At 40.4% G+C, this 23,934-nt stretch overlaps 1 protein-coding gene across 2 annotated transcripts in view; it reads left to right on the plus strand.

Moving 5' to 3' along the window:
* DAPK1 (death-associated protein kinase 1) overlaps positions 1-23,934 on the plus strand; it is a 97,408-nt gene that overhangs the window by 45,054 nt on the left and 28,420 nt on the right. For both annotated transcript variants that reach the window (XM_010568667.1, XM_010568666.1), the window contains exons 3-16: positions 6,614-6,752; positions 8,582-8,711; positions 8,985-9,033; positions 9,182-9,208; positions 9,630-9,782; positions 9,927-9,972; positions 11,428-11,517; positions 12,726-12,818; positions 14,385-14,504; positions 15,651-15,749; positions 16,555-16,653; positions 17,824-17,922; positions 22,439-22,636; positions 23,674-23,871. In XM_010568667.1, the coding sequence (XP_010566969.1) occupies positions 6,614-6,752; positions 8,582-8,711; positions 8,985-9,033; positions 9,182-9,208; positions 9,630-9,782; positions 9,927-9,972; positions 11,428-11,517; positions 12,726-12,818; positions 14,385-14,504; positions 15,651-15,749; positions 16,555-16,653; positions 17,824-17,922; positions 22,439-22,636; positions 23,674-23,871 (1,540 nt within the window). The remainder of the gene's footprint in view (positions 1-6,613; positions 6,753-8,581; positions 8,712-8,984; positions 9,034-9,181; positions 9,209-9,629; positions 9,783-9,926; positions 9,973-11,427; positions 11,518-12,725; positions 12,819-14,384; positions 14,505-15,650; positions 15,750-16,554; positions 16,654-17,823; positions 17,923-22,438; positions 22,637-23,673; positions 23,872-23,934) is intronic.

Raw genomic sequence — 23,934 nt, forward strand, 5'->3', positions numbered from 1 at the left:
CCTGTGGAGAGAGGAGCCCACACGAGTGGGTTTTCTGTCAGGACTTGTGACCCTGCAGGGGACCCGCGGTGGAGCAGTCTGTGCCTGAAGGACTGCACCCTGTGGAAGGGACGCACACTGGAGCAGCTCGTGAAGAACTGCAGCCCGTGGGAAGGACCCATGTTGAAGAAGTTCGTGGAGGACTGTCTCCCATGGGAGGGACCCCACCCTGGAGCAGGGGAAGAGTGTGCGGAGGAAAGGAGCGGCAGAGACAACGTGTGATGAACTGACACCAACCCCCATTCCCCATCCCCCTGCACTGCTGGGGGGGCTAGGTAGAGAATTCGGGTGTGACGCTGTGCCCAGGAAGAAGGGGGGGTGGCGAGAAGGTTTTTAAGATTCGGTTTTATTTCTCGTTACCCTACTCTGATTTGATTGGCAATAAATTATGTTAATTTTCCCCAAGGTGAGTCTGTTTTGCCCGTGACAGTAATTGGTGAGTGATCTCTCCCTGTCCTTACCTCAACCCACAAGCCTTTTGTTATATTTTCTCTCCCCTGTCCAGCTGAGTGGGGGGGAGTGATAGAGCATCTGCGTGGTGCTTAGTTGCTGGCTGGGGTTAAACCACAATATACACTAAACCTGAATACTCTTCATGTGTTAAATTTGAATGTCTTGGCAGGATCAAAATACTAAGGCACTCCACTGGGCCCAAGTGTCGGTAACCATGTGCGTTATCCAGATTCCGGGCACTTAGGGAATTTCAGTGATGAGAACCTAAATACCAGCTGTGTTTGGGTGCAAGGAAGATTCACAGGCATGTTCAGGTCTCCCTCTTAGTGGGACTTAACTGCTTAAATTTTGGTCCAGGTTTTGGTGCCTGTGTTCTTCTGGCTAGCCATTCTGAAGCCAATGCTTCCTGTTAAATATAATTGAAGAATTTAGGTACACTAAAGAGTGGATTTCATGACAGTTGGTGTCTCTAATAGAAGCTGGACAAATGAAAATGACAAGGCATAGTGATGCCATAACATGCCTTGACTTGTCTGGTAGCTAGCGAAAAAAACCAACTAAGTACAATATTGTTTAGCGAGTAGTTAACATGATGAGCCAGCAGCCTTGTTCTTTTCTTTCAAAATACTTGGTACACTTTGTACTTCTGAGGAGTTGGTTGGTAACTGCACAGTTCATGAAGGCTGTTGAAATGAAGTGGATGTAAAACCCCTTAACCTTAAATAAAACGGAAGTAGCAATATTTCAGTCTAGACTTGGGCTGACAACTTATGTTTTGAAATAATGCAAGGAGTCCTACAAGAGACATTTGACCACAGAATTGTTAGAGAAGATATTTCTTTTGCAAGTTGACAGAAGAAATTTTTGGATAAGAGAAGAATTGAAATAATTTAGTAAATTGAATCTGCTTTAAAAAAATGAATAAATTGGTTCTCAAATTGTTCTTTAACTTTACTAGTTTATGTTGTTTTCAAATCTAAGCAAGGTGAATTAAGCCTTGTAAGCTTCAACTTACTAGGTTAAGTTTCTTCAAACAAGGGGTTTGTGCTTAGGTTTGGGGATTTGTTTGTGGGTTTTTAACTTAATCAGGAATCCTCAGATAATCATTAATTATCATTTAAGTGCTATTACAGTATGAGCAATGTGATCAATGTGGCATGTGACTGAGTCGTTACAAGGTGACCACACTGGCTTTGAAGGTTAATTTGTTCTAAGTTCCCTGTGTAGGTTCCCATAATGACTTCATCTGAGGTCTGGTGATCAGTTCTGTTCCATAGGTAAGAAAGCCTGGCAACTTGCAAAAGCACTAACCAGAAATCCTTTTTCCACAGGTGTGATGTATTTTCTTACCCAGAGGGAGACATGTGGGTTGCAAACACGTCTGTCAGCCTTCCTTCGGGAAGGCTGGGAAATGCTTTTACCACTACTACATGTTTTAAGAAAGAATGCGGTTGACGTGAAGCTTTATTTTACTTGTATCTGTTTGGGAAAGCTAGCACCTCTGCCTAGAAATATCAGGGAAGCAACACATAGGAGCTTTGCTTAGTGAAAATATTTATACAAAATATTTCTAAAAACACATGCTCTGCTACTCAAAAACAATATAAAATGTAGTCATGTTATAACAGTGAAAATAGATTTACTCAGCCCTTACAGCTTTCTGTGTTATAACATGGTCAATAATACAACATGCCCTTTAGGATTAAGATGTGACCTGCATCAATCACAAATTCTTATTTTATTGAGCAAAATATTTGAACTACCTATTATGACTATGAAATTTGACTTACTTTAAAGGTAAACAGAAAGATTTTATACAGGAACATGAAAGAATTAATGCTTTAAAGGAAAACAGTATGTGAAAGTGAAGATAGAGGCTTTGCAGCTGTAAAGGAATTTAGCTGTGACTTGACAGTAATCAAGTTCCTATTAATCTGAAGGGGTATAGGTTGTTGCCAATCAGTTACTCGCTAGCACTTTGGAGATCAGAGTTGTGTTACGACACAGATGAACTGCTCAGAAAGCTGTCTGGTAATTCCTACGAGCAAACAGAGAAATTGAATAGAGTGAAGCTGTGCGCTTCCAGAGGATACTAGAGATACTCCAAAGTGGTCTACAGGAAGAAACACTAGTACTTGGTGAACCTCTTGCCTCTATTCCCTTCAGGAAGCCATCTTCATCCAGCCGGTGGTTGGCAACAGTCTGTTAGACGCTGGCTGCAGAGGCCCCTCTGCAAAGCCCCAGAGGCAGGCTGGGAGTGAGTTTGTGTGGCTCTGGAAACCCACGCAATGATCTGGTTTCAGCTGCATTTCAACAGCGTGTTCGTGCACCAGCAACCCCAAAGCTAAATTAGAAACAAAGGTGGGGCATTGTAATGAGGGTTGAACAAGTGTACTTCTGGGGAGAAGGTGACATTCAAAAAGATCAGTCGTAGGGGCTGATGTGTGGAGTTGTCTGCCCCTTGTCCTTTAGATTAAGACTGCCTCTGTGCATGAGATGGGATATTCACGGGTATGTTGGTGGAATGGGACTTTCTGCTTGCCTTCTGGCTTCACCCCTGAAGGTGACCATGGGATTGTAAAACGTGTGGTGTTTATTTACTGTGGGACTGTGTTATCCTGGCTGAGGCACAGGGCTAGACTTGAAAATCCAACAGCATTTTGGAAGGTTTGTGAAGATTGCAATATCTTACGTAGCCAGTGTCTTTACTAGCTTGTTCTAACCCATTTCTTAACCTGTGATATCTGGAAGTCCAGTCAAGATCAGCTAGTGATTCTGTATATATAATCTGGTTATGAAATCTGTGAAAGCAGACTCTGCTGATAGACCTGGGGCACTATAATCCAGTGAATTAATTGTGGAAGTGAAACTTACGAAGGATGTTGAGCGTGGACCTGTATTTACCCTCTATGACTTGCTTGAAGTAATTGCCTTGCAGTGATACCGTGGTTTTCTTTATACCTCTGGTGGTACAGCTTAATATCAGAGCTACCAGAGTCAGCAGGAAGGTACGGAATAAGCAGTCTTCTGATGAGCGTAAAGGGGAAGCTGAGGTACGCAACCTGCCTTACTGAGGTCCCCAAAAGGAAAAGTCACAACGGCTTGCTCTCTGAGGTGAGCCCATGTAGTATCTCACCCTAGGCATTAAGGGTGAGGTGCGTAACGTGAAGGGCACACTAAAATCCCATAGACCAGAGGTACAGCTGCTTCTGGAACAAAGCTTTGAGTGCGTTACATCCAGTCTCTCCTCACTCACCTACTTAAGCAAGGGCTGCCGAGTCACTCAGGGTAACAGTACTTCAGCATCTAAAGAAGCACACACCACTTTGGAAAGATCTACCATTTTTGCTAATTAATTTCCAATTTTAAGAAAAATAAAATGTGTGTTTTTTTAACCTGTTAGCTTCTCTGGACGTCAGTTTCAAGATTTGCAAGCACTAGGTATGTTATCTGTGAAAGACAGGTAACATTTTATTTCATGCTGTTATAAGGCCTATGATAGAAGAAATGTCACTACAACTAACCTGTGGCAAAGACAGAAAGATAGTACTCAGCAGTGCTAGAGAAGAGCTATATGCGATCTCATGCAGTTAACCATTCACAAATGTGACATCTTAGAGAGGCACAAAAACACATGTACATCAAACCTGTAATTTCATGTGGTCTAAACTTTCAGCATATGAAATTGCACAAAACAGAATGATTGCAGATAAGAAGAAGCTGGAGATGAAGAGTCTCTTCCAATTTTACACAAATACAGTTATGTTTCTTTGTTAAATATCTCAAAAAAAAGTAAACCTTGGGAATTAAATCTTTCTTTTGGATCTAAAAGGAACATGTATAATCAATGCTGCAGTTTGTAGATGACTAGTAAGTTTCACAGAGACTGTGTATCAGCCAACAGGTGTAAGAGCAAGCTGTGACAGCCATAAAACATACCCATACCTGTGTGACACTGTCACAGTCTGGTTTAGATTGCAGAGTGGGCATCGCAGTGCTGCAAGTTGGCATTGCTGAAAATGCATGCTCTGGGTACTTCTGTTGCATTTGTGATGGCTTGATGAATGCTTTAAGCCTCAGCAGGCACTTCACTGTTTCACAGGGTGGGTGATCTACATGAAAAGCAGACCAGATAACCATATGTTTGGCGCAGTCTTCCAGCCTCTTCCTCAGCAAAGGGTCTGGCTCTGCCAGCTCACCTGACTGTGTGATGGTTAGCCCAGTGGCAAACCACGCTGAGTGCATAAAGGTGCTGGGGTTTGCTGTGGCTGCTGCCACCAGTGCCCATGGCTGGACAAGTAGCCACGGTGAGTCTGCCTGCTCCGGGTGGCATGGCTGTGCTCCAGTTAACAGCCGCCTGGCAACTGCAGCAAACATCCTTCGAAACACGTGGAAACAAGTTCCATGTGATGTGTAAGTCCCTTAGCTCAGTAATTGGAAATGAAGAGAAATGCCAGCACTGTGTCACCATCCAGGTTTCTGTTCATCATCACAAAGTGCTGCAGAGGTACAGACCTTAGCCTGAAAACCTCTTTCTGTTTTTTTCAGTCAGAAGCAAAGAATGAGAGAATATGCATGTGTATCCATTTGTAAGATGTTTCTGACTAGCCTCTGTATAAAAATGAAATGTACTTAATCTTTAGGAATTCTGTTTTCATGTCTCTACAACAACAACAAAAAAGATTATTAAAATGACCTCTCTTCCTTCCAGTCTATAATTCTTATATTTAATGGCACTTTGTTTCAATAATTGCTTTCATGCAGAAAATATTACAACACAAATAATACCCAAAACAATACTCTCATTATTGTCTAGGCAGCTCAGTGAAAGCTCCAAGAACTCATTAAAATACACTTTTCATGCAATTTGCATTACAATAATGCAGATTAAGTCTCTTGGAAAGTAGACATGATAAAGAAGTCAAATACATTTCCAGAAATTTGCCCAGACTGTTTAGCTATTGTTATATGTTAATCCCATTATTTTTCATAATCAGAACTTTAAATCGTGAACAGATTTTTTTTTCTCCCTACAGAAAGGCAACATAAATTAGGGTGTACTTTCTGATATTTTTTTTTAACATCAATAAAATGCAAAATATAGGGGATGATATGACCATCTTTGCTGTCTCTAAGACATTTCTAGGTAATAATGCTGCTTTTATAAACAGGAAAAACAGTTTGCCACAGTGGACAGTCGTCTCAGTATATTTCCTTAAACTGAAAGGAGATTGGTTGTTTTTTAAGAATAATTGCAGTTTATGTTTCCTATTCACTTCACTTCAGAATCTCTTCTTCTGTTGACAATTATCATCTCTCCTGCCAGACTGTTGACAGAGCTGAGAAAAGGGTCATCTTCAGTTTATTCCTCTCTCTCAAATGCAAAAATTTAGATATGCTTATGTACCCTCCTCACTTCTTACCTCTCTTCTTTCTGCCTGTGTAGCTAAAACATTTGCTGGAAGTAGTTTTAAGGGCAGTAGTGACTTTTCCTTGTAGGAAAGCTGTGGTAATGTCAGAGTACAAATAAAAACATCGGTGCTAAATGTAATACACTGTTTTGAAGAACAGAATATATTTTCAAAGAGCTGAATGCTTTGAGGAATTTAGAAACTGAATAGTAGGACAGCTACCAGTAATTATTTCAAAATAAGCTTTGAATTTTGTATTTTCAGGGAGGGGCAGGAGGTGGAAATCTAATGTTTTACTGGTAGCATGAGAAAATTCATGTTTGATTTTCTAGATGTCCCGTTACATTAGTATGTTTTGAGTATACTTCCTTCACATTCACTGTTACTCTCTTAAATGTGCATACAGAGAGTAGGTGGGTTTTGCTTCATTTAAATTTAGATCCAGCCAACCATGCTTCTTGGGTTTTTCAAACCTTTTTTGTTTGTTTGTTTGAAAATAAGACTCTTTTTATTGTATTCTTTTCAGGGGGAGGAGGGGTAGTTACTAACTATTTTGGGTATTGAATTTAAGTAATTTTCATCTTCTTTTTTGATATTGACAACCTTTAAAGCGTCTGGATCCTTTTCAAGGCTGGTTTGAGAATAGCTATGCTAAAAGGAACCTGTTGGTTCAAGCGAGCATGTCAGTAACTCTGCTTCTGCTCTCCAAGTGTTGCAGGTGGAGAGCTCTTTGACTTCTTAGCTGAGAAAGAATCTCTCACGGAGGAGGAAGCCACTGAATTTCTCAAGCAGATACTTAATGGTGTTCAGTATCTCCACTCTCTGCAAATTGCCCACTTTGATCTTAAGGTGTGTTGAGCGCATAAAAACTTCGGCAACTGTAAGCAACATCCATTAAAGTCCTTTGTTAACACCAGCCACAGCAGATCTTGGCCGTAGTTTTGTTTTGCTAGCTTATGTAGACAGGGGAAAGCTCAGCCATTGGAAAGAAATTACTGAACCGTAAATAGGTCCCATCTGTTTTTAATGTAAGATTCTTCACGGAAAATGGCAACTTCCAATGAAATTAAACCATTCTGAGGAAGCAATCTTGAAATAAAAATTATGATTATGATTTTACGGAATGTGAATGGGATCTGGATGAAACATTCTGAACAGGATGTCTTTTCTCCAACTTTTTTTTTTTTTGCTGTTGTATACATTTTATGTTCAAATGAACATTATTTATAGGTACTAAATTGAAACAGTTCAGAGTTAAGTACAAAGATTCTTGTGGAGCAGACAGGGCAGATAATTTCATCTTTTTTTTTTTTGTTTATTTTTAGAAAAACTGTTTATTGCATCCTTTTGGTAATGAAAAGAGAGCTTTTGTATCTAAACTCAGTTATTGCTTTTTTAACGTTTCAATTTCAGAATGTTTTCCTCTGTAAGATTTTTTTCAGAGGTAGGCAGCTGAACATTCCCTGAAGTCTGCTGAAGTTGGCAGCTATGTCTGTAATAGGAAAAGGAGGCATAATTGTTACATTGCAATGCAGTTTTGAAAGGGGTGCTGTGTTCTGGGGATGAGATAGGGAAGGGAATGGTTTTCAGGGTAAGCACACCTTTTCCAGTCTCATCCTCATTACCTACAGTAATATATTTGGTCTTTTTATGACAGTCAGCAGGAAAAAAGAATTGTGAATCCAGTAAGAAATGAATTTCTTACATATGAAATGTAAATTTTTGCCAACGTGCTTGTACTAAAACAAAAGCACCCTTACACCGCATACCAAGAATATGTGAATTAAAGTATGCAGCAAGAATTAAACTATGCAGAACAATAAAAGTATGCAATACAAATGTAGGAAGGGAAGGAAGACAATTACATTTGCACGTATCAATGCGAGCAGGATGGATGTAGCTCCAGGAATTCTTCAGAGCACACCAGCTTATGGACGTGACAGGATATGGAGACTAAGTAGCTGGTTCTGTATGCTAGTTAAAGTAATGGAGTGTAGAAGCAGGCTCCTTCGATGATAATCTTGACATTTTATCTTCTAACTTTGTTCTGGTTTTGCGAATCTTTTATTTCAAAATAAACCAAAGTCTATATTTTAAAATAGAGCTAGAAAAGCCGTGAGAACCTGCTATTTATCCTTTTTTGTAAGTATGTTGAGCCTTAAAATCTGGGAGCTGGACCACTCCAGAAGTTTCTCTTGGAGATCCAAAGGCAGCAAGATATACCTCCCTGAATGCTTGTGCAGTGTGAAAGAAACCTCTTTCAGGGAGTAATGTTAACCAAGCGCAAACACTAGTTTATAGGGCTTTGTTTCTTGAAAGCTCCCAGCATTGTTCAAATGGCCATAGCACAGGGGCTGTGATCTTTACTGAAGACAGTGTGTTTCACTTAGGGTCAGTCCACCCGAAAACTGCAGCTGTTGTATCTACAAGAGGTAAAATCTTGGCCCTGTGGAAATCATAGCCCCCTGTCATCAACATGAAATCCTGATTTACTGTAGTTAATTTTTAGCATATGTTAGATTGTAATAGGAAAAGACGGGATTTTTCTGCTGAAGACACAGTTCAAGAGGCTGAAGAAGGTAGAGAGAAGCATTCAGTGCTGAAGAATGCTGATATGTGTCAAGACATTTTGTACCCATGTATAATCTCTTTTCTCTCCCCTTTCTTCCTTCGCAAAGCCTGAAAACATAATGTTGTTGGACAGGAATGTACCAAAGCCTCGAATCAAGATTATTGACTTTGGTTTAGCGCACAAAATTGACTTCGGAAATGAATTCAAAAATATCTTTGGAACACCAGAGTTTGTTGGTAAGAAAACTGTTGTTTATTCAAGCTATTCTTTCTCATTCTGTGAAACAGTGTATGTGGCTTAGCTTGGTTTGGATGAGTTACAGATTATGTAATTTGTGTGTAATTCATAACATTTTGAAATTTAAATAAGCAATTCAGTTTCATCTTAGACTTGCATTAAGGTGTTTTTATCTAACAGCTTCTTAACTTACTATCTCTGACATGTATAGGCTCAGAGTGACATAGATCTGTTCTTTGACTAGGTACTGATCTCCCTGCTTTCTCCTTTAGCTCCCGAAATAGTAAATTATGAGCCTCTTGGTCTTGAAGCAGATATGTGGTAAGTTATTGGATCTTACTTGAAGTAAATCTCTCATGATTATTCTTATGTTCTAACCATTTTTTTTCTCTCCTCTCTCTCCCTCCATCTGTTTCTCTCCCCTCTCTCTCATCCTTTCCCCTGCCCCCCCTCCCCTCCTTCACTCCAGGAGTATTGGTGTAATAACTTATATTCTGTAAGTACCAAAATCTATGGGTGGTTCTTGCAAATGCTGGTTTTTTAATTCTGATTCTGTCCTCTGGGGTTTTGGTGGTGTTTATACAAGTCAAACCATTCTGATTGCACAACATGATTGAGGTTGAATGATCATAAGAGCAATAGTATAATTATTGAAAGAATGTCCATTAGTCAGCACTGAGCATGGGAAGCTGTCTTCAAATCTGTAGGTGATTTTCCACAGCAGCTTTATCTTAATCAATATTCTCTGAAATTACAGCAAAGGATTTTGCTCTGCTAAATCACATCTTCCTGAAAGTACATTTGCAATCTTAAAGCAGAAGAGAAAAATGTTCACTTTCTGCTGATATTTGATCTCAGAGGGTTGAAACATCAATGTTACAACATGTTAGGAGAGGAATGTTCTGTCTTTCTTGCAGTCTAAGTGGTGCATCACCATTTCTTGGAGAAACCAAACAGGAAACATTAGCAAATGTGTCTGCTGTGAATTATGAATTTGAAGAAGAGTTCTTCAGTAATACCAGTGCCCTAGCTAAAGATTTTATACGAAGACTTCTAGTGAAGGATCCAAAGTGAGTTGTTTCTCATGCGTACGCACTGTTGCAGCCTATGTCTAGTATTTCAAATTACATGATGTTTTGCGATGTTAGTTTAATAAACATATAGTAGTATGTATTGTTTACTTTCTGAAACAGTTCTCTTTTATTCTGTTAAAGGAAGAGAATGACTATTCAAGATAGTTTGCTGCATCCTTGGATCAAGGTTAGCATGTAATTCATTCTCTGTTGCCTGTTTTTAATCATTCTTCGTTTCATACTTTGCCTTCACTTTTCAAGTTCCTTAACAAGGAAAATTGGCATAAGCATTTATTATAACTTACTGTTTTGGAAAGCTGTCTCTATGAAAAATAATACATCCAGAATGTAGACTTCATTAACATACCCTCTATGTAAGTTAGCAATGGGGAAGTAGGCCACTATTGAGATTAAAATCATGCTCAGGCAGAGAAACTAATCTTCAGGGAGCATTGCACAAACAAAGAAATACATTCTCTGAATCCAGTCCAGTTTCCTGTCACATTTTTCATATTCCAATCTCCTTATGTCAATTGGGCAAAAAAGGGTAATCTCTCTTCTGTCCTTCCTCTTTAGACTGAGGAAAGCAGTTAATGTGGGGTGGTGGTCCACTTCTTTCAGTGTTCCACAGTGTTTCGTTTGGATCAACCTGTTGTGGTGCTACTAGCTTGAGAGGGAGAAAATGGGACCTGTCATTCTTCTTAATGTGTGTAGTAATACCTGCCACTTAATTTTTTAAATTCCGTATTGCATTCTGATTGTAAGTAGTAAACCTCTTCAGTGCCATTGATTTCCCAGGTTTTGGGGATGCATAGTGGGTATTAGACCCCATTCCACTTCCCAGAGGACCAATTAGCAGAATATCCATGCCACAGCTGCTCCAGTTCATAGTTCCGCATCCTAGGGCAGACATTTCTACACCAATACACCAAACTACAAATTTGACTTTGTTTTGCTGACTTTTTGGTGGGGTAATCTTAAGCAGTTGAAACATGTTGAACAAGTTGAAATGATTTTTTTAAACCACTGAAGCAAGCACTGTCCAAGTTTGTCTCTCAGGGACCAAGGTCTTCACTCCTGCAGCAAGGCATGTTGTTTTGTATCCTGTTATGTTCCTTTATATCTTAACTTTCCAGGCATTCTCTCCCCACCCCACTGGTCATACCCTCTTTTCCCCCTTCCCATCACTACTTTTACCTGCATTTCTCCATAATAATGACTTAAAAGTATGGGATCATATAATGCAAAATTTGGTATACTGCACTGGTAACTGGTGCTTAGTATTAGCCTATGAGAAGGTTCAAAGTGTGCAGCCTTAGAGCTTGCTGCGCAGATAGTTGGGATGTGATTTTTCTGGGGTCCCAGCAGCATCCAGCTTATTACACTGAGACTGGAACAAAGTTTGACTGCATTTAAAATCAGCCAGGAAACCTTCCCAGAAGACAAGATGTATCTAGGAGATGATATCTGATGCCTCTGTCACAGAGGGAGGTGAAGGATAAAGCTGAATGGTCTGTTGGCTTTTTTGTTTAAAATGAAAAAGCAGATTTTAGTATTGCATGAAATATTCTTGGGTCTGGATTTCCTTCAGGGCATTTTCTCAAGAAATTTTACAACAACTTTATTTTTCTTTTGTGAATAGCCTAAAGACACCCAGCAAGCACTTAGTAGAAAAGCATCTGCAGTGAATATGGAGAAATTCAAAAAGTTTGCAGCACGACGAAAATGGAAAGTGAGTCATTCAATAAGTCTTCAAAACGTTGGTGACATACAAATACAGTAACATTACCTGCTCCAGGGAAACATCAGTGTCATTAGGAGTGGAGAAGGAAGAAGAAACCTACTCCTCTGTCAGTTGGAATAAATTAGGTGCTTGAGTATGGTGGTATGGGAGATGACTTCTTTGTTAATGATCTGCATAAAAATGCTTGTGTGTGGATTGTTTTATGCATCTAGCTGTATGCTGTCATAACCTGTCTTGGTACTTTTTTCAGAGAAAAGGCACTTCAAAGTATAGGTACATGTTTTGTGACAGTAAACCCAGTAAATCAAACATCCCTTAAGCAGGCCTCACAGAACTAATTATTCCAGTAGTTACACCAACACTTAACAGAGGAAGGAAAAACTAGTCTCTTTTGCAAAGGATTTTTGGTCTAAGATTGCCAACCTGTTTAGAAGGTTGGCATCACTTAATCTTTCCAGAAGTGGGGCAAGGTATTAGCTGAAAGCATTAATGTGTGCAAGGAGCAGTTCATCAATACAGTTATCCCTCCTCCTTCAGCATGTGCATTGGGAAGTTCACACTGATATTAGGAAACAAGTTTTATTCATTGTCACAGAGGCCAAGAAATAGGATGATTTTGCTAAGATAGGGACCAAAGGCACAAAATATTCAGCTGTGCAGTACATTTTTTTTTGCCACAGTTTAGTGTCTGTGATAGGTGAACTTCTATGGTATTTATAAAATTTAAGTACTAGTCTGCTGCCTTAGAGTGAAATGGTGGGTCTAGGAATATCATAAACTGTTCTGTAATATGACGTTTAAAGGAGTGACGTCAGCTAATTTGCACTCAGTTTAGGTTTTCTGTGTATACATACTTTAAAATATGTACATTTAAATGTTTTCAATGTGAACAAGAGGATGTAACACAGATCTGTTTTGCTTTGTATTTGAACAGCTTGGTGAAATAATAGCAATCCAAAAAAATCCCGTAGCTTTTCTTAGTGCATATGAATAGCCTATTTGGATTATAAATGTCAAAAGAAATTGAAGGTTCCAGTATGGTATAAAAAGGAGATGGGGAGTGTTGAAGTCAAACTCCAGTTTGTTTTGTTAATACAACAGTATTCCTTTAAAATCTCTGCAGTAGCATCTTATCACAAGTGTTCTGTTTTGATTTTTTTTTTACATATAGCTTTTTTCTTCTTATTTTTAAAAAGCAATCAGTGCGCTTAATATCCTTGTGCCAAAGATTATCAAGATCTTTCTTGTCCAGAAGTAACATGAGTGTCGCTAGGAGTGATGATACTCTGGTAAGTGTGTACTTAGATGTTTAGAATGCTTTATTACATCTGAAATTATTCTAACAGAAGCATTTGGCTATTTAAAATGTGCATAATTAATTAATCTCATATGTAGGAAGAAATAGATTTTAAGGCTACAGAGGTCAGTTATCCATGGTCTGATCTGCTGCGTGACACAAACATTGAAATTTAATTTATTAATTACCATGGTGGGGCTGATAGCTAGTGCCAGAAATTCATCTATCTTGGTTTTGAAGTTTGATTCAGGGGGATTTTTTGTACTGTAGCAGTTGCAATGTGAAAAAGTTGCATCTGAGTTTTTCATGGCACTGTGTAGAGTAAAATAATATTGCATTTTTTTTAACAGAATATTCAAAAACATTGAGACCCTCTTAGATCCAGTGAATGCTAGACAGTGGTATCACAACAAGCAGTTATTTAAGGAGGAAATTTTAAAGTTGGCCAGTATTCAGTTTGTGGTATTATATATGTGTACTGGAGCTAAGTATTCAGGAGCAATTGCTGTATGCTTTGTAATTACAAATGCTTGTAAATCCAAAAGCATTCTTACTTAGCTTACTCTCCAGGTTTTAATACATGCTTCACAAATTCCCTGTTATCAGCAAAGTGTGTATGTTAATATGTTTAGAGGTGGGTAACCTCATCTTTTCTGTGCATTAATGGGATCAAACTTCAAAAATTCTGCAAAGCCCTTTTTATCCATATTACTTTCCCTGTGTCCCTCCTGTGCAACTCCGTACTCTTGTTTCCACTTTTCTTCCACTTATCTTTCTGCTTCCATGCTCCTTGTTCTCTCGGTCTTGCCCTCCTTTCCCTGCCTCCCCCACCTCAGCTGTCAGTGTGCCTTTTAACACTGGATCAGCATTTCACACCTGTGTTGTAGCAGAAAGGATTGTAGCCTTATGTTAGTGTTCTAAAATATCTGAAACCTCAAGAGAGAGGAGGCAAGAGTGATCCAAATATTGGCCTCAGTGAATTTCAGTTCTTGTGACATTTTAGTGCATGGGGAAAAAATAAAGTTACACCTGCAGAGGTATCTAGGTTTATTACTTATGTTTTAGATTTTTAACTGGTCGATGTGAATAGGTGAAAGCTTGGTCCAAAGTACCTCTCCTGTGTCATATTCCTGGATGGTGCAAAACGTGATACTCCAGTTTGTATTTGTGTACCTCTTGGGTTTTTTCATGTTCACATGTATGCATGGAATTAGTTTCATTGCATGCAAGTATTGCATCTATTGAAAGTCCTAGGAGGAAAAGGAAAATACACCTAATAAAAGAAACCTGTTTGGAATCTCAATGAGTAATGGGTTCATGTGTGAAGAAGAAGGAAGCATATTGTACTAGAAAAAGTGTGGGTGTTTTTGGTGTGGGTTTTCAAATAACATGCATGCATGTTAGCCATATGCTTCATGAAGGATTACAACTTGCAGCTGAAGCACTCTAAAAGACTTTGAAAATATTACTTTTTAAATTTTTTTAGATGTCTTGGCAGCTGTTGAGGTAGGGATTTTTTCCTTGAAGCTAACAATTTTTCTTCTTACTTAATTACAAGGATGAGGAAGATTCTTTTGTGATGAAAGCTATTATTCATGCCATCAATGATGACAATGTTCCTGGATTACAGCACCTTCTGGGATCTCTGACAAATTATGATGTCAATCAACCCAACAAGGTAGTGCGGGTCTGTGTTGCGGTGCATGGGGGACTAGCTATCACCCTGTTGAATAGAGCAACGTAGTTGTAAAATAGAAATTTAACACCTGAAATGAAAAGAGAAAGACAAGTGGATGGGAAATAATTCTGTCTTTCTTTAGGAGAAATTTTAATGTGTTCTGTGTTCAGTCTTCCCAAACTACCTGAAAATGGAGCCGAAAATGGTTTTTTTTTTGCCTAGGTCTTTGAGAAAGTTTTAATCAAATCTATTGTCAAGAGCTGTGGTTTATGAGATATCAGCCTTTGCTTTTGTTTGCAGTTGTTGTTTCTTGTGGCAGATTAGGATGGCAGAATACGTAGGAATAACCAGGCTGCCAAAACTGACTTTGCAAAGCACTGTTAGAAACAAAAGTCTTATACTGCAGAGACTGGTTATGTGAACATAATGTTGGATGGTGTCATTCATTTTCAGAAATGAAATTACTTGCCAACTACAGTATTTCAGTGTGCTGCTGCTGTACTAACGGGAGTGTTGGAACTGAGACAAAGAGACCGGAGTTCTGTTGCTGGCTCTGCTGTTTAGCCTTGGATCTCTGCTCTAATTTTCACTTTTTTGAATGCTTATACTGACCTTCATTCTAAAGTACTTTGAGAAATATGCATGAAGAGCACTATAAAGTAAAGTGTCAGTTACTTTACTGTGATTGGGGCCTTGAACATTTCAAGAAGTCACTGTATTTTTTGTTTTAATGGTGCAGTCCCATTTAACTTTCCCATACATTGCTGGTGGCTTATGTCTTTGAGGTGGTGTGGCAAACACCTTAGGTAATCTAGTTTAAAATGTAGATATTAAAGAATTTGCAAGGGGGAGCATCCTTGCCAGACTCGGCTAATGAGAGCTTAACACTGATATTCCTAATTTGAAAAGCATGCCTTTAATGTGTGGTGTATCATTTAGTAAATGTGAATTCATCCAAAAAAAATAGAAGATTGCTGTGCAATAAATTTCTTTGGACAAAGGGACAAATTATTTTCTATACAGTATTCCCTGAAGACTTAATTTGAAACTGGAAATCCAGAGATACCGTTCAATGCCTGCCTTCTATTCCACTCTCTTAATCTTTCAAAAATTAAATATATCGTTCTTGCTGTGTTTTGTTGTTAGCATGGAACACCTCCGCTACTGATTGCTGCTGGCTGTGGAAACATTCAGATGCTGCAGTTGCTTTTAAAGCGTGGATCCCGTATTGATGTTCAAGATAAGGTCAGGGTTCTGCTTTCTCATCGTTCTGTTTAAGTTTTTCAGTCCAGTTGGCAGAGGACAAGCAGTTCAGACCAAGTTGTATTGGAAAGGAGAAAATCTGGACTGTAGAGTCTGGTTCTGTCTTCCACAACAAAAAGATAAAAGCAAATCTGTAATAATGTCATTTGTTACTAGTGCATATCCTCTGATTTTGATCACTTTATTAGCTGAAATAATTTGAATTATACTAGTCTTAAAATGTAGTTCATGCTTACAAAATTGCCTCAATTAGTTCAAATTAGTGATTGCCCTAAAACACAGTGGTGAACTTTATTTTAATATGGCATGATAAATGCACATTTTAGCGATGGGGAATATCACAGCTAAAACTTGTATGCAATGGAGGGTGTGCTTTGCAACAAGGTTTTTTCAAAATGTGTTGTAACAATCTGGGGTTCATTAAAAGCAAACCTGAAGCATTGTCTGCTTCTTTATCTAAGGGATGGTAAAGTAAGCAGCAGAAAGGTTTTTATCTCATGACTGTTCTTTCCAAAAAACTCCCTTAGAAGGAGGAAGAGGATTATCCTTACAAATAGTGAGTGATCCTGTTAATCATCCTTGCATAGAGGGGTTTTTGTTGTCATTGGTATGTGGGGTTGTTGAACCAATTCTAAGTTGTTTTATTTTAAAGTAAATGTGTTCATATAAGCTTGAATAGCTGTTCAATGTATCTGTGTACAACTAAGTGCATGTATACCTCAGGTGAAAATCTAGAATTAGGATTTTAAATTGATCAATAACATCTGTAATCAAATATTTTTGACAGGCTGGATCTAATGCAATCTATTGGGCTTCTCGACATGGTCATGTAGAAACACTGAAATTTCTCAATGATAATAAATGTCCTTTGGATGTTAAGGATAAGGTAAGAAAAAAATTCTTCTCCTTTTTCATGCAGACAACCTTTTTTTTGTAACTTTATCCTAGCAGAGAGAGAGGTCTTTCCATTGGAAAGACTTTCAGCTGTGCCATAATTCCAAGAATGTGACAGGCTTTTTTAGTGTGGTTTTATAACCTGACATATAGGGCTGTGATAACACAGTTTTAAAGTAGCTGGATGTACTGATTATTTTCCTGACAAATGTTAACGAAGCATGCATATTAAATGTGGTGAGTACATGGTGGGTAGGTGGGGAAGTACAAACCTAAATTAATTTTTGCTTGAAGACTAGATTTCTCATTGGAACTCGGGGTAAAATCGTGATTCTGTTTTTCATTCCTCTTGATTTAAAATCACTTTTGTCTGACAAGTAAATTTGACTGTTACTAAGTTGAGCATAATGAAGTCTAACAGTTTGTAGCTGATGAGCACTTACCTTGTCTCCAGCAGTTTTACTTGAGCACATTTGCCCTAGAAAGTAGTTGCTGTTAAAATCTTACATGGTAGTGATGTTTTCATACTAGCCAAAGCTCCAGTACAGAGGCAATTATACTTGTGAAACACAGTTTGCTTTGTTGAGGGAACTAGTGCAAGACAAGGCACATTAGCAAAATTAGTGTTCAACTCCTGATGGGGCTACTAGGAAAGACGTTACTGTCTTAATAAGAATACCATTTCTTTTCCATATGACTTCAACAAAAGGTTGCAAATAATTACATGTAATGACCAAAATACACCAGGATATACCAAGGTGTTAGGCCAGTTCATTACATTTGTGTATACAGGGTGAAGGGGAGGCGTATGGAAATACTATGATTAGAAATAGGATGTCTGTTTCAACACCAGTTGCACACGCAGCTGCCTCCTCATATTGCTCAGAAAACCTATTGTGGCTGTGACCTGGAACAAATTAAGTAGGAAAATAAGTTCTGAAAAAGCAAGGCCTTTGAAGAAATAACCTGTCAGGTGGTGCTGTATCTGTCACGTACAACTGCAGTTTGTAAGCGGGAGATCTCTTCTGACCACAGCTGTGCCATTGGGTTACAGGGAGGGAGGAGTACCCCATACAGCATACAGGCATTCAGGCTGTACGTGGAGGTGTATACCTAGGAGTGACATATGAAATTACACTGGCATGTTCTTCTGTAATTGCAGTCTGGGGAGACCGCTCTCCATGTTGCAGCTCGGTATGGGCATGTGGATGTGGTTCAGTTTCTCTGTCGCATTGGATCCAATCCAAACTTTCAAGACAAGGTGAGTCATGGACACTGTCTGTTTTTCTTCAAAGAATAAGGCTTTAGTACAAGTGGTCAAAACTCTTAGTCTTGCCTTGCAGCCTCTGGCATGTTAGAATTTGAAAAAAATAACAAAATTATTAAGGTTTCAATACCTCTTAGTGAAGACTGCAAAAAACAGTGTGCATGAACCAACTACTGTTAAAAAACACAGGTTTTCTTGAAAATGAAAGCTTAAAGCTGGAGAAACCGAACATCACAAAGGTATGGGTGGTAGTGTGCGCTCTGTGAGTTCACCTAAAGCTTTTTATTAGTTTTTGCCTTGACTTCAGCTTGGTTTTCAGCCATCATGGGACTTCTCTGAAGTGTCAAGCACTCATTTTTGAAAATGAGAGAAGGGCTTAGGAGGGCTTCACTGGAGCTCTGAATTCTTGTGAGAAAACAGGAAAGAAAAGGCTTAATAGAAAAAAAACATCCATTTGACCCAAATTTAACTGGGGGGGAGGGGAGTTCCATAAGCCTCCCCAGGTGCTGCATCCTCTAGGACTACCTTTGTATTGTTTAAGCAGCAGCAGGCCAAGGAACCACAGGACATGCTGTTCGACTGTTTCTTCAGATTTTTACAGAAACCTTGAATACAGCCCAAGCCCTATACTATTATCAGCATTGATTGTCTCCTCATTGATACTTGCCAGGTACAGAAAGGATATCCTGTTTCTTAGAATTTGATAGAATGACTTTTTTGGTGGGTTTTAATCCTCCCTGCTTTTCAGTGGGCTACTTTCAATAGCGTGTTTTTGTAAAACATTTGAGTTTCTTAATGATGTTCCACATAACTGTTATGAAGTACGAAGAGACTGAAGGTGAATATTTTGAAGCTTCCTGGGTTCAAGCAAAAAGCAAATTAGAACTTCAGTCACAACTGAACTCAAAATGTCTACAGTTTCAAATGCTTGTTGTGATGCGCGTTTAAAGGATGCAGGTTTCTAAGGACCCAAGTCACTGCCTACACTCCTAAATCATTAGGATGTGCCTTTTGAACATAGTAAGCAGAGTGCTCTGCCTCAAACTACAAGTCTAGGGGAACCATCCCACTCCTACCAGTGTGATGCCAGTGTCAGCAATAGATACCCAGAACCTGGAGAGGGATCACAGGTCAGCAGGAGAGCACCTGGAGAGCAGCACAAGGAATTCCAGCCACTCCAGCCAGTAAGTCAGCTTCAGCAGGGGCTCAACTTAAATGTCTCTATGCAAACGCACATAGCATGGCAAATAAGAGGAGTTAGAGGCATGCACACACATGCAGGACTATGATCTTACTGGTATCATGGAGAAGTGGTGGGATGGCTGCTATGACTGGTGTGTTGGAATGGGAGGATACAGACTTTTTAGGAAAGACAGGCAGGGGAGACAAGGAGTGGGTGTTGCTCTTTGTCAATGACCAGCTGGAGTGCATGGAGCTCTGCCTGGGGATGGACAGGGAGGCAAGTGAGAGCTTATGGGTCAGGACTAAAGGGAGGGCAGGGTCAGGTGACATTATAGTGGGGGTCCGCTACAGGCCACCTCACCAGGAAGACTGAGCAGATGAGGCCCTCTATAGACAGATAGGAGCAGCCTCACGTTCACAAGTCCTGGTCCTCATGGGGGACTTCAACCACCCTGATATCTGTTGGAGGGACAGCACAGCAGGGCTAAGGAATCCAGGAGATTCCTGGAATGTGTTGATGATAACTTCCTTCTCCAAGTGGTGGAGAAGCCAACAAGGAGAGGTGCTATGCTGGACTTTGTTCTCACTAAGAAGGGGCTGGTGGGGAATATGAAGCTCAAGGGCAGCCTTGGCTGGAGTAACCATGAAATGGTGGAGTTCAAGTTCCTTAGGACAGCGAGGAGGGTGCACAGCAAACTCTCTACCCTGGACTTCAGGAGAGCAGACTTTGGCTTCTTCAGAGGTCTGCTTGGTAGCATACTATGGGATACAGCCCTAGAAGGAAAAAAGGCCCAGGAAAGGGTTAATATTCAAGGATCACACCCTCCAAGTTCAGGAGCAATGCATCCCAACAAAGAGGAAGTCAGCCAAAAGTGCCCAGAGGCCTGCATAGATGAACAAGGAGCTCCTGGACAAACTCAAACACAAAAAGGAAGCCTACAGATGGTGGAAGCAAGGAGAGGTAGCCTGGGAGGAATACAGAGAAATTGTCCAAGCAGCCAGGGATCGGGTTAGGAAAGCTAAAGCCCTGATAGAATTAAATCTGGCCAGGGACATCAAGGGCAACAAGAAAAGTTTCTATAGGTACATCGGTGACAAAAGGAAGACCAGGGAAAATGTGGGTCCTCTCAGGAAGGAAATGGGAGACCTGGTTACCTGGGACATGGAGAAGGCTGAGGTACTCGACTTTTTTGCCTCAGTCTTCACCAGCAGGTGTTCCAGCCACACCACCCAAGTCACAAAAGGCAAAGGCAGGGACTGGGAGAATGAAGAACTGCCCACTGTAGGAGAAGATGAGGTTTGAGACTATCTAAGGAACCTGAAGGTACATAAGTCCATGGGACCTGACAAGATGCATCTGCGAGTCCTGAAGGAACTGGCAGATGAAGTGGCTAAGCCACTGTCCATCATATTTGAGAAGTTGTGGCAGTCTGGGGAAGATCCCACTAACTGGAAAAGGGGAAACATAACCCCTGTTTTTAAAAAGGGAAAAAAGGAAGACCTGGGGAACTACAGGCCAGCCAGTCTCACCTCTGTGCCCAGCAAGATCATGGAGCAGATCTTCCTGGAAACTATGCTAAGGCACATGGAAACTAAAGAGGTGATTGGTGACAGCCAACATGGCTTCACTAAGGGCAAATTATGCCTGGCAAATCTGGTGGCCTTCTACGACAAGGTTACAGTGTTGGTGGACAAGGGAAGAGCAACTGACATCATCTACTTGGACTTGGACAAAGCATTTGCCACTGTCCCGCACAACATCCTTGTCTCTAAATTGACGAGACATGGATTTGACAGGTGGACCACTCAGTGGATAAGGAATTGGCTGGACAGTCACATGCAGAGAGTTGTGGTCAATGGCTCCATGTCCAAGTGGAGACCAGTGACAAGTGGCGTTCCTCAGCGGTCAGTTTTGGGACCGGTGCTGCTTAGCATCTTTGTCGGTGACATGGATGGTGGGATTGAGTGCACCCTCAGCAAGTTTGCCAACGACACCAAGTTGCATGGTGCGGACAACACCAAGGTGTGTGGTGCAGTTGACATGCTGGAGGGAAGGGAACCCATCCAGAGGGACCTTGACAGGCTTGAGCGATGGGCCCATGTCAACCTCATGAAGTTCAACAAAGCCAAGTGCAAGGTTCTGCACATGGTTTGGGGCAATCCCAAGCACAAATATAGTCTGGGCGATGAGTGGATTGAGACCAGCCCTGCAAAGAAGGACTTGGGGGTATTAGTGGGTGAAAAACTGAATATGAGCCAGCAATGTACACTCGCAGCCCAGAAGGCCTTGCATCCTGGGCTGCATCAAAAGAAGCGTGGCCAGCAGGTCGAGGGAGGTGATTCTCTCCATCTACTCTGCTCTCATGAGACCCCACCTGGAGTACTATGTTCAGCTCAGGGGCCCCCCGTGTAAGAAGGACATGGACCTGTTGGAGTTGGGTCCAGAGGAGGGCCACAAAGATGATCAGGGGGCTGGAGCACCTTCCCTGTGAGGACAGGCTGAGAGAGTTGGGGTTGTTCAGCCTGAAGAGAAGGCTCTGGGGAGACCTTATAGCAGCCTTCCAGTACCTAAAGGGGGCCCTACAGGAAAGATGGGGAGGGACTCTTTAACAGGGATTGTAGTGATAGGACAAGGGGTAATGGTTTTAAACTGAAAGAGGGTAGATTTAGATTAGACGTAAGGAAGAAGTTCTTCACTATGAGGGTGGTGAGGCACTGGAACAGGTTGCCTGGAGAGGCTGTGGATGCCCCATCCCTGGAAGTGTTCAAGGCCAGGTTGGATGGGGCTTTGAGCACCCTGGTCTAGTGGAAGGTGTCCCTGCCCGTGGCAGGGAGTTTGGAACTAGATGATCTTTAAGGTCCCTTCCAACCCAAACCTTTCGGTGGTTCTATGATTTTCATCTCCTTGGTGAGCCATCTGTTTTAAACACTGGATTAGTCCCTCAGCACACAGGATGTAGAAGTTGCTTACCAATGAGGATCAGTTTTCAAGTGAGAAAACCAAGATAGATAACTGCAGAAGCATGGAAACATCTAAACTAAGATTGCTGACATGCAAGGTGTTGTCAGTAGATACATACTCTCAGAATCCAGGCAATGATGACAGTCTAGTGTGTTACCATAGTCACTTTGTATGTCAGCAGGAGTTATTCTTCCTTTGAGAACGTCAGCATTAGAAATTACAACATCTTTTTACAGGGCTTACTTAGTAGACTGTCTTTTTTCTTTCATGTCACCTTCCTGTCTTTCTAAATTAAGCTGGGGTATTGTTCCTCCTGGCATTTGGTTCAGCTCTGTTGGTTTTGGTTTTTATTTCCCATGTTGACAGGAAGAAGAAACCCCACTGCATTGTGCTGCTTGGCATGGCTACTACTCTGTTGCCAAAGCACTCTGTGAAGCAGGTTGCAATGTGAACATTAAAAACAAAGAAGGGGAGACGCCACTCCTGACAGCATCTGCTAGGGGTTACCATGATATTGTGGAATGCCTGGCAGAACACAGGGCTGACCTTCGTGCAACAGACAAGGTTAGTTTGAGTTGCTTTTGGTCAGGAATTACGTCCAGAGATCACAGGTGTCAGAGCCATGTCTCTGAATTGCTTCATTTGAATGCTGCAAGCCAGCATTGTTTCAGTGATGTGGGTTTTCTGAGCAGTTCATGCAGAGACTATTGATGACAGCAATAGTCTTTAAAGTTGCCCACTGATTATTTTTCCACAATTGGGTTTTTGCTGATTCATTATCACCTTATCAGTTACTAACTTATGACTAACACTCTGTGAAAAATGGCAGGAACATTGGGTTCTGTAATTGGCAACAAACTATTAACTTAAGAGAAAAAAGATGGGTTTACTGTTTGCCTTTGATTCCTATGGGTTGGCTAAATCACACCTATTTCCAATAAGCTAAATTCTGACTATTTAAAAATATAACTGTATTGATTCAGAATTGGGTTTTGTCTTTCATGGTGTAATCCCAACAAACAAGTCTGGCATTTCATTGCTTGTAATTTTGTTATGCTTGTTCTTTTAGCTACTTTTATTGCTGATAGTTACTAAATAGTTATTAAAGCCAGTTCAGAAAAAAGCTTTTGCTTCTAAAAGAATTAAATTGTTTTTACCAGTCACATTGTCTCTTGAGGTTGTTCCGCAAGGCAAGAAAGCTCTGTCTCTGAAGTTACTGATCACTAAGCAGATTGAATGACATTTGCATCACTAACTTCTGTCAGTAAACACATGGGTGGTTTACAATATTCAGCTGGTTGTTACAGTTGGTCACTCTTCCACCTCCTAGGGAGGTCATCAGTGGAGAATGTGTGTTTGCATTTCATCCATTCTACTGCAAAGCTCAGTAGCTTAATAGAAATTTGCTTTCGTCCCATAGCTGATTTGTTCAGACAGATACTGTGCATCTCCCTGCCTCCACCCTTAAAACAAAAATTAAAACCAGCGTGATTCTTGAGGCAAGGAGATGCACCCAGTTAAGTGAAATGATTGTGACTCTGCAAAATGCTTTGTTTTTTAGCATTATTAAATCTTGCTTACGAGCTGTCTTGTGGTTTCAGGATGGTCATATAGCCCTACACCTTGCTGTCAGAAGATGTCAAATAGAAGTAGTTAAAAGTCTCATCAGTCAAGGATGTCCTGTAGATTTGCAAGACAGACATGGCAACACTCCCTTGCATGTGGCCTGCAAAGATGGGAATGTTCCTATTGTGATGGCACTCTGTGAAGCAAGTTGTAATTTGGATGTCACTAATAAGGTATGTGGAATACATAGATACTGAGCTACTTTGTTTAATAGCTCACCTATTGCATTAGATGAC

Source organism: Haliaeetus leucocephalus, unplaced genomic scaffold (assembly GCF_000737465.1).
Source record: "Haliaeetus leucocephalus isolate CR32 unplaced genomic scaffold, Haliaeetus_leucocephalus-4.0 Scaffold251, whole genome shotgun sequence".
Taxonomy (NCBI): domain Eukaryota; kingdom Metazoa; phylum Chordata; class Aves; order Accipitriformes; family Accipitridae; genus Haliaeetus; species Haliaeetus leucocephalus.